The 11,573-nt window shown below is 45.2% G+C and overlaps 1 protein-coding gene across 1 annotated transcript; it reads left to right on the top strand.

Annotated features, from left to right (window-relative positions):
• Positions 1-1,369: 1,369 nt before the first annotated feature.
• Positions 1,370-4,911, top strand: N7539_008686 (uncharacterized protein; the record flags this gene model as incomplete). The annotated part of the gene is made up of 2 exons (XM_056938281.1): positions 1,370-1,795; positions 4,117-4,911. Coding segments are annotated over 2 exons (1,221 nt in total), but the record flags the coding sequence as incomplete, so codon positions are not given.
• Positions 4,912-11,573: the final 6,662 nt, after the last annotated feature.

Raw genomic sequence — 11,573 nt, 5'->3', positions numbered from 1 at the left:
GGTTCACCGCGATCAAAGAGCACAATCTACACCCTAACCGGTTCTTAAGAAACTCGAATTTTTCATTACTGTAATGTTAATCATACCTCTCAAGACTACCAATGTATATTACAAATACATATATATCTGAGCGGCGTGTGCTACGAACGTGCCATGCTGTTGAACAATAATATATCAGATTGCAGACAAAATCCAAGATGTCTCCACATCTCACACCTGGGGTTAGCTACCCTCAGACATTCAACTCTCCGGCTGATAATATAATATATAGCTGTGAAGGGTTCACTAGTTACTATTACGATGTGAAGAAAATCGATGCCTGTTACACATCATTCCAATGGCAAAATTAGGGCGGTGTTATGTGTGGTGGTTACAACCTTATCACCTTAAACCAACTCAACACCAATCTTGGGGTGGCTATTGACCGTGAACTTATACGGACCGATCCATCTCGCTATTGTGGGGAGCGGGTGGTTCTTACGCTAAATGGGCAAGAGTCCGAACACCAACTCTTTGTCACTGATGGCTGCGAAAGTTGTACTTACAGTCCATCAGAAGGTGGTCAATTGGACACACAACACAAAAAAAAGGTCTGTGTAGATACGGCATACTCAATACTCGACCAAATTTCGGGTTCTAACGAAACTGCTTGCCGAAATTGCCTTATTGCTGTCTCTGTCAAAATTCTCGATGAACAGATCTATGATTTCGGTCACCTAGAAGACGTGTACTTGGGGAAAGCGACCTCTTCTGCTAGCCATCCAAGTATACTTGCTGTCCAAGATCCAACCCAGAGCGGATTACTCACAGTCACGAAAACACTGCCCGCAACTTCCGCGAGCGCCACATCTCACACCATTTGTACAGACAATGTCTGGCAATGTAATGGCAATGTGATTGAGCAGTGTATCAACAGTATATGGACCCCACGAGCTACTTGTGCCCCCAGTTTGAGCTGCAATGGCGGTCACAACCCGTACTGTATCTAAGAACGGCGCTTTAAATTGATCCAAGCATTGAGTCATTGGCTAACAGTTTTAGATTATTAGTGAGAGAATGGGGTAAAGACAATCACAAGAGAGAGAATGGACTGAGGCGAGGTGAAAGTTCTAATATTCCTCTCGAGTCCTTACAATGTGGCACGGAATAGCCATTGGCTATAATGGTACGTGTCATTCCGCGGGTATTCGCATTACTCCACCCGCAGGAACTTTACAGTGGCGCTACTAAAGTCTGTGACCCCTGGTTGACCGCCAGCAGCACCGCCTTCCTAAATATAGCCTACTAAACTCCATCGGGCCGTCAACGCGTATATAGCGCAGTCGCGTATCGCGTTGCATATAATATTTTGACCATCAGCTACACCACTATGCCGCGCACAAGGGCAGGTCTACCAGTGCCTAGCCCTCCAGAGCCTAGAGGGCCTATTTCTACTGCCCCTAGGCCTCCTCCTCAGCCTCCAAATGACCAGCCAAGACGCAAGAACTGCGAATTAGATGTGAATCTACGCACTCAGATTACTACATTAAAAGACGTCGCAAAGTGGTCTTACCGTCAGATGCATGAGAAATATCCACATATACCGCCGTCAACTATCAAAATGACGTGCTTTCGGTCTCGAATTCGACACAAGGAAGAGTCACGGGAACGATCTGGGCGCCCAAAGATCTTAGATGATGATGACCGTCAGAAGATCCTTCAAAAGATCCACGAGAATCCACGATCTTCGTACGATGATCTACTCTCTGAGGTTGATCATAAGTGCAAGGACCTATCAGAAAGTATGTCACGTAGGGTGCAGGCAATTATTGCATCTTATGGCTGGTATACTAAGTAATAGTTTGTTGTTGAATTGAATTGATTTTTTGTATGAGGTTTTAGTACGGCAGGATTATCGGCAGAATAAGGGCGGTCAACCAGGGGGGTCACAGACTTTAGTAGCGCCACTGTATAACATGCGTCCCACCGCAACCGTGTCCCCCTCAGACCCGCTCAAGATTAAGGTATCTTGGAAGACAACGCCAGCATAGTGGAACAATTAGCGTCAGTCTACTTAGCTCAATTATAGATTTCCTATAACGATCTCCGGTATACATTGCTCGACTCTCACCTACTCACATTGATTTGTTGGCAGGTTTCATCGCAAATTGCCTTCTCTTCCCTAACAAGGTGCCTGGGGCAAATTGTTACGGTGTGGCCGATCAACGAAGTACCATTGCGATACCATACTATATCGACCGGACTCTGGGCAGTATCCGTAACCGCGGATATCAGTGGATTTTTATGATCTTGTTGGCTAGTCTTCCGCCCTGAAATATTTCCCGTAAAACAAATCGTGCTAAGATTCCCTGGTCCCTGGCCAACCCTTTACTACGAAATAAGCTTATAATTTGGGTGAAATCTTTCCCCCAATCACTATTCAATAAGCAGTATAGACAATTGACAACGTTCACATCTGAAATGATTTTATTGAGTTATCGATCCTGAAATTCTTGGGGTGACTGATCTGCTTATTGAGGATTGTTTGGTATAGCCAATTACATACAAAGCGTACTGACCATGTAATGTAAGGAATTCTCGTTTGAGAGATCTCTGGCTACGTGCTTCCCGCGGGTCAATCCCGATCGCCAATGACAAGATTCGTCCTCCAGAAGAGAACTGGCCACAAGCCTTCTTCAGCCTTCACCTGGAGTTAACATCGAGGACACTGAAAGTAATTGACTGGAAGAGGCACAATCACATCATCTAGCATAAGGTGCAGGACTGATCTCGTGTCATTAAGACAAAGCTGGACAACCCGGCACTCCTCAGCTCCGAATATCTATAATATGAATGAGATAGGTGAGCTCCTGGGCGTTTTGGCGCTCTGAAGGTGAGGTGTTCCTGGGGCGGGAGGTGTGTAAATACCGTGGTGCTCCTGTGAAACGGAAAACGGCAACCACCGTTGAATGTTTATCGCCAGATGGTACTGTAGTCCCTGGAACCCTTTGTCGTTCGACGTGTTTCTACCCACAGTAGTAATGAAACTGATTCCTGAGAAGAGAAAATACTGTCGTCGAGGTGGAAGCAGATTTTGCTGGTGACTGTTAAACAGAGATGACTGTGCATTAACCGAAATTCAAGCCAAAAACCTTCAAATGTATCGTATCATTTTGTCTTGCTGTACTACTCTAAATGTATATCTGAATCCTTAAGTACCCTTGACAGCCACCCACGGCAAAGATTCACTTGGAGTTGAGAGATAATGGTACTTCCTTGATTCACAGCATTCCCCATTTTTATAGTTTAATCTAGTTTCGGAGCCTGTTAAACGCCTCCAGAGCATAGTATTTTCCTTCCTCCGAAATGAACGCCATTTGCTTCCATTGATCGGGCTTTGGTCTGGCTTCGCGTCCGATCACCAAGGGCACGAGCTCTTCTGCATGCAGAGACATTTCCTTAATTTGAGATTCGGTGGCCCAGCAAAAGGCTTCATGTTCCATAGGGCTCAGTCTGATGTTCTCCAAGCCCTTGTCGCCATTCTCGACGCTACCGATAAATATTATCTTGAGATTATGCTTCATCCACAGCATCCAGGGACCCTGAAATTGGTACTCGCCGACGTAGGCATCGAAGCTCGCGAGCTTCAGGCCGGTCTCCTCCCACAGTTCACGCTGAGCAGCGCGCAGAACGGTTTCCCGCGGAATCCAATCCACCCCACCCCCAGGTAACTCCCACTTTCCCCCTTTTGCAAACCAGCGGTTGGTCTGCAATATCAGTATTTCAGGTTCAGGCCCAGTATGCCGGACAATGACGAGACCCGGTGTCACCCGCTGGGGGACCACCGCGTTAGCGAATGGTTCAAGGAATTCAGAGAGCGGCACATTATATCTCTGGAGGCTTTCGTGAACATGGCAAGTTGTCTCTTTGATCTGTAAATGTTGGAAGCGGTAGCCGCAAGTATACAGTGGCCGTCCATAAGTATTTGGAACACTCTACTTCCGCCCCCTACCGCTTTACTCCACCGCCCCAATACCGCCTACCTATAGCAGCCACACGCGAATTCGCGCGCTCTCAGCTAAATCAGCTAATTCAATCTAGTAGATTAGCCACGCAGCTACAATGCGTGGTAAAGAGCTAGATGTGTATACATGCGAGCGTATATGCGAGCTGAAATTTACACTGAAATGGGGTGCGCGCCGAATCCAGAAGTATCGATTTCCTGATATCCCTCTATCAACTATCTCATATACTCTGACTATGAAGAGAAAGCGTATGAATGGCGCGTCTTTAGCACGCGCTGGCCCTCCACGTAAGCTTTCTGAAGAGGATAGAGATCGAGTTTACGATGCAATTCAGACAAATCCTTCTATCACACGCGAAGATCTATTGAAAGAGGTAGATTATAAGGTCAAAACCTCTTCAATCTGGCGGTTAACGCATGAGATGGGTCTCCGGAAGTGGCGTAAGATGGATAGACCCTATCTTACACCTGAACACGCGGCAGAACGTCTCTCTTGGGCTCTTACCTATCGTCACTACACACCAGAAGACTGGAAGCGAGTCTTTTGGTCTGATGAGACTACAATCGAGCGAGGGCAAGGTGCGCGAAAGGAGTGGACCTTTATTCCGCCATGGCAACAGCTTCAGGAACGTTCAGAGGGCGTTCAAATGTCTCTATCAAAGGGAAAACAGATAAAGCAGATGTTTTGGGCTTGTTTCGCAGGTTCACCTCGAAAGACTGGCCTAATTCCTCTATACGGAGATCCGGAAGCAGAAAAAAAGGGTATTACAAAGGAGGTTATCCACGACCTCTACCAAAGAATCCTACCGACCTTATTAGATAACGAGGACGCGATATTTCAACATGATAATGCGCCTACGCATACTGCATTGATTGTACGTGCTTTACTGCGAGAGTTGAATATCACGGTGATGGAATGGCCGCCCTATTCGCCTGACCTTAATCCAATTGAGAACCTCTGGGCCCTCCTAAAGGCAGATATCTGTGACGGGCCAGAGCCCGATGGTAAACCATGTACCATGGCCGTTTTGGACATCGTCTTGGCAAGAAGGTGCGGAGCGATTCTATCACGGGATTCTAGAGGATTCCAACGGGACGGGATCAACATTTCTTAAGGACCGTGACTGACTCCTGTCTCTTCTTCTTTCTTTTCCCAAGATTGTTGTAAACTGCATGTTGGCCTAGTACAATTGAATCAATTTTGCCACAGCCCTTCACAGATTTATATTCAATGAATTTGCCGAAGATATGATCAAGCATGCTGTCTGGATTGGTTAGAGGTTTATATATGTTCAAGAAACCTTTCACACTTGGTTGACCATTGATGGAGAGCTTGAAATGAGCCAAAGCCCATTCCGGTGGTATAGGGCGATTAGCAACAGTTGAGTTTGCAAGAGTAAGGGCAGCTTGCTACTTAGTAACGAAGTTATAGGGGCCACTACCATTGTATGTAAGTTTAATCAAAGATGATAGCCTATGGCTTAAAGCAGTATGATTACTGGTGCCGTAAGTATTGCTGATGCGAAGAAAGATCTCATAAGAGTCTTTGTAGTCGCGTATGAAGCTACGAGCTGAGTCGCTGAGCGTGCAGTAGATGAGATATTTCGCGAGTGCATGTTTTCGGCGAAACCAGTGGAATCGGTTATTTGGCTGAGTAACGTTCTCGTTGATCTATTCGTTGAATTCATCTTCGATAGGCTCTCGCCCAAGTTGAGCGATAAGCATGTTTTGAATGATCTCTTCGGAAGGAGTCTCACGAGGCTCTTGAATGGGACATGTCATCTTGCCCGAGATCACAGACCGTAGGTCGTCATCCAAGCTATCTACAACATACTAGAGTCCCTGTCGCCATTTTTCGAAGTTGGCTCTTCCTTTAAGAGTAGGGACGGACTCGGCGAAGACTTTGGCCGCCTTGTGAGCCTCGAGATCGGATACCATGTTGATGGTTGAATATGTGAGATGGTATAAGAGCCGGAAGGTTTTTGATGGTCCACTACAACGAAGAGTTGCTGTGTGGTTATCCTACTACGACGATATGCCGCTGCGCAGGTTAAGAGCGTCAGAGCTCTAGAAATGGCATAAAAGCCGGAAGGATTTAATTTATTATGAGAGGCCTTAAAGCCAAAGGAGGGACTTTGCCGACGATTCGATGGCTTCGGTAGCCGGATTCGATACGTATGGGACGCGAAGGGATCGTCAACTCGTAAAGAGGTGCGCAAGGCTGCAGGAGGCGCAGGATGCACCGAAAATTAATGAAATAAGCGGTTATTTTGCAAGTTAGTGCCTAGGCAGTGAGGAAATGTGAATAACCTCACTCTTTTTTAGCACCAAGCAGGGCTCATAAACTATCAGGGAGCTACGGAAAACGTAGCACTGACCAAAAGAGAGGAGAAAGGGATGGTGAGATTGTAACTGGTGAGAAGTGCTATCTAAACTACTGTGGTGGTGTGCGTAGGCGTGCACCACGCTGGTGTGAGGCGCCTGACCACCAAGCTATGTCAACAAAAAGAAGGGCTCTACCGCAGCATTGAAGTGAAACCTATCATATTTCAAACGTTTGAGAGTATGGCACCTGTATCTTCCAAGCAGGCTGGCGACTCAGATCCTGACGATAGTGAATCGGACGAAGCAGTCTCATCGGGCGAGAGCTCAAACACTCAAGTAAAGCCCGTGACTGCGCAAGAATCTGGCCCTCGACGTGGACGTGGACGACCTAAGAAGCAACCAACACCTCCTAAACCAGCGCCGAAAAAAAATCCACAGTGGAGGACCCGCAGAGGGGAAGCGAAAGTGAAGGCAAGATACCTGGAAAACCAACAAAGGCTGCGACTACTCCCAGAGCGCGCAAGGCAGACAAAGTACCTAAGAAACCAGGAAAAGCTACAGGGAGACCAAGCTACAAAGGCTTCTATTAGTGCGCTAAGAGAACAATTAGAGGAAGTTGCCGGATCGGTTGCAAAAGCAATTAAGATTCTGACCGCAGTCGTTGAAGGTGGAAAGTAAGAACTCTGATATCAACACCATATCTTCAAATAATGGGCCGTCTTTCTTTTGTATACCAGATGTGATAAATAAGTTTCTTCAATTTGATTCAAAGCTTCATCCCGTGTATCTGTATCTGCGATGTATTGTGGCAGGAAACACTGTAGGCAATGGAGCACGGAAGGCCTGATTCCCCTCAGTGACACATACTTTTGGCTCACCTTTCGACTACAACAGTGACAATTCTCTTTTCTCGGCCACCTTCGCAATCAGCTCGGAGAGAGCGAAAATTTTGACAACACAGATCTTGCGGTGCGGTTGATTGGAAATGCTATGAACTTAGTAGGAACGAGTACACATGAAGACAGAAAGATCTTGGCTTTTCCTCTCCGGATAAAGAACAGGCTTCTTTGTTACCTTTCATCATTTACGACGCTAGTTTAGATGATTTTCGAATTTTTGTATTCAACAGTAATCTCTCAGCACAAGAAGTAGAAACAATCGATCTAATGTCTAATGAAGCTGACAGCTGGCGGAATGCTGATTTTGATCGATTTCTCAAATCATTCCAATCAATTGCGGAAAAATTGACTGGTACTATGTGACGTCAGAGGGCCAATGCGAAGAGATGGTGGATTCAGTTATGGGAAAGGCACAACGAGACAACCTATTACGGGTACGATACTAGCCGCATAGAAACAGCATGGTCAAATAGATTGAACAAGAAATTGCAAAACTTCATGATGAAATCATCCTGTCCTACGGATGTCACGTTTCGTGCCGAGTTCTATTACGCATTTTTTCAACGCTACACCGGAGCCTCAGGTATCGTTCTGTATAGCGCCGTTGCGCTTGCGTCTTTGCCGAAGTTGGTGATTGATCTTCATGCACAGTGAAACAACGGTGATGAGTGCAACAATCGATAAGGTCCCTAACGCAAAGCTTCTAGAGAATTGAAACATCGTCATGCCAGCCAGCAAGAGTGGCCTGCTGGTTGTTAGTTACGCCCTAAAAAAAGACAATACATCAAGGAGACGTACGTAGTGAATATAATTGCGATGCACCAAGACTCCGGAGTTGTGAGGGCATTGAGGGCATTCAGATTATGAAATTCACTGACAAACGGAGGAGGTGGATAGGAGCTAGGTAGAAAAGGGGTATTAGCCATGATATAGCGGGTTGGTTATCAAAGCAAGACCTTCGGGTCTGTGAAAAATCCTGAGGCCTTATTGAGCTTAAGTACAGTCTACATCTGACACTAAATCAAGCAGATTCAAATTGAATTGGCTGTTGAACGTTGAAGACTTGGAAAATGGCAGGTAAATCTAAATTTACACTCGGAATTTGGGAGAGTCCGCAAATAACCCCACAGAGTCTGTGTTCGACACCATTCCATGGTTTCTAATAACAGAATCTCATACTCAGACACCGGTGATTCCATGTTGTGCTCAGGCCAGTCAACCTATTCTCATTAACGTTTTGTCTGCTTGCATACCAGATACGCAATCCCACCTCGCGCTTCCATGGAATGGCTGGAAAGTGTGTCCATATTGAGCTATTGTTACCGTGAAGAATCCTACCGATGAAATTTCTTTCTAAAAGAGGTTTACGATCGACTTTATAGGCTACTAGTCAAGCAGAATTCGGGTTCCATAAGACAGAACGTGGCTCATTAGATGAAGAGTACCAATTATCACCAACACTCAAATACTGTATCGTTGTCAATTGACACAAACAGGGTATAACCAGGGAATACCTCTACAAGGTAATGGACCTCATACTGAATTTAAGTCTTAAATTTTCTATTCGCTTTCCATGTTGCAAATATCAGCGCAAAAGGCCATGCTCTTCAAAGCCACCGCCAAACAAAAAACAATTTTAGAAGTAACTAAGTTAGCTCGGACATGATGGAGAGTTCTTGAATAGTGACCGTCCACTACCATCAAGAAGGATTCCTTTTTGTTATTTTAAGAGGTATGTCACTGGCTCAAGTTAAGAAACTCATGCTCAGAAGCTTCAGGAATCACAAGCAAAAAGTGAAGTCCAATGGCTTTTTTCAGGCGTTTCATTACAGTTGCACTATACAGTAAAGACCTACCCGCTAGGACCTCTTTCATTAAATGAATATTGCTCACATGAATCGAATCACTTCACAAGATTGCTACGATGCATATATTATATTTGGTATCTACAATTATGTGTGCTTACGAAATACGTAGCGGAATATTCATTTGGAACGTTCATAGTGTTTTTAGTGACTATCAAATTCGATACTTTAGTTCTCGGACTCAGCTGCCGCCACTGCATCTTCACATACTGGTTAAATAGTCGGCTGATACCTCCCGCCGCGTAGGTCCGGCAACTCATGAGCCATTTGCTGTGTTTGTCTAAAGTATCAGGAGAGTAGCCATTTCCATCTATGGCGTAGATCTCTAGGGTTATCTGTTTGTTGGTGAGGCCTGCTATACTGCCTGGGCTACGCCCTCACCACCTGGGACCACCAACCTCAGTAGTCTAGCTTAGCTTCCTTTTTCCTCTTCTCTTCTTCTAGTCAACGTCGAGTGTTTTCACCTTTCAGGTTTTTCCTTTCGTAGGATCCTGCAGACAAATATTATCTTTGTCGAAGAGAAAAAAACCAATTTCATTCTCATGACTATTACGAGGTTCGTCATGAATGAGCTTGCATTTGTTAGATTTTTTTGTAGGCCTTCAAGGGGCGGAACTTATACAGTCAATTTCAGCAGAAGAACCTGCAAAGCGAGATGAAGGTTATATACAACTGGCTGCAGGCCCGTAGTGTCCCTCGAATCCTTCTGTCGCATATAGGGGATGTGCAGTAATCAAAACAAAGCAAATACTACATCCAATAACATAGGTACGCGAAGCTTAAGAAGCACTAAGAGAAGTACGCACTTTCCAATCGAGAGCACCGACAATTGATAAAGAATTCAGTCATCCCACCGCCTGAACGACATAGCAAGGCTTCTGCTGGAGCTTGGCGGTGAAATTGTGACGTTATCAAGGCTTCGCTTCGCTTCGCTCAGCAGTCATCCCCGCATCGAGGTGCCTAACAGCTGCTCTGCGATCGCATATGCCCAGCGACCTACAGAACTCGAAACTTCATTCACTTTAGAGACAATGCTTTCTGTAGACCCTCCCCAAAGGGTTTTCGAGTCTGCCAATAGTAATATAAGCAGGAATAGATACAAGGGATGCAATAAATCCATATTGATAGTATGTTTTCTGCGTGATATTGGACCGAAAAACGATGACTGGATATTGCTATCTGGAAAGCTCATCTGAAGTGCTTTCCCTATGTCGTCTGGAGGAACACAGTAATTAACATGTGATACAGAGGCCTGACGACGTCGGGAAGGGCTTGCGCAACTTGTGCCCGGGTCGGGCGTAGAAATCTGCTGCGTTGTCGCCTTCTGGCCCAGTTCCAAAGCTCCCACCTTTTGCTCCAAGATTTGAAGTCTGTCTCTCACGTTTTCGGGATCTCCGAGTGGAGAACGACATGAGGATGTAGGATTTTGACCTGCTGGCTGGGGCTCTCTTGGCTTTGAATCTCTGGCCGTACTTCTACTTCGTGTTTGCCTTGTCGACATTTCGGAAAGACTTTAGTCAATGAAAACTGACCTGACTAGCTCTGAGATAAAGCGTTGTCGATTTATAGTTGTTCGCTCAAAACTGGTTTTTGAATAACTTGAGTACCCTACGCACTCATTTTGGGAAAGAGCTATATATGGAACTACAATAGGTTTTCATTGAACACCTTAATTAGATGAGCGAAATTTACCCTTTGTTCTGAATTTGGAAAATTTTGAACACTGGTGGGTCATAGTTGGTAACGCTTATGATCGTATGGATGATTGTTGGTTTCTCGGAACATTCGTTTCGAAGCAAATTCGACTCCACGCACGATTAGATTCTCAATTATGAAATCTCAGTACTGCAGTCTCTTTTTGATGGTGAGGCCTGCTATACTGCCTGGGCTACGCCCTCACCACCTGGGGGACCACCAACCTTAGTAGTCTAGCTTAGCTTCCTTCTTCCTCCTCTTCTTCTTCTGGTCAACGTCGAGTTTTTTCACCTTCCAGGGTTTTCCTTCGTAAGATCCTCAGTCAAATACTTAGGAGTAACTACGCTAGTCCTAGGAATTATGATTATGATCCTCGGGGCGCTATCGGCCCCGAAAAGTAACGTCTAGAAAATCTCTACCGCGTTTCTTATTTATAACTCGCAGAATAGGCTAGCTAACAGGTAAATAGCCTAACTTCGAATGAGGCTATATTCTTATGCTCGTTCGACTTAGCCTTTACTATATCTAGTCGTCCGGTTATAATAAGCGAATCCGACTACGAGTTATATCCGAACGAAGTTAAAGGTTTAACCCTTAGTAGTAGTATATATCGTATTAACCACTCTATAATACGATTCCCTTCTTAATCCTGTTGAATAATCTATAGATAGTTGACGCGCTAGAGGAATAAATAGGGAGAGGTTTTGATGAGGCGCTGTATAATACTATTCCTAGATCACAATATAGAAAACGGTAAGTATTTGACTGCAGGATCCTACGAAAGGA

Source organism: Penicillium diatomitis, assembly GCF_028827545.1.
Source record: "Penicillium diatomitis strain IBT 30728 chromosome Unknown utg000013l_segment0_segment0, whole genome shotgun sequence".
In the NCBI taxonomy this organism is placed as follows: Eukaryota; Fungi; Ascomycota; class Eurotiomycetes; order Eurotiales; family Aspergillaceae; genus Penicillium; species Penicillium diatomitis.
This window is presented reverse-complemented; position numbering and strand designations above follow the sequence as displayed.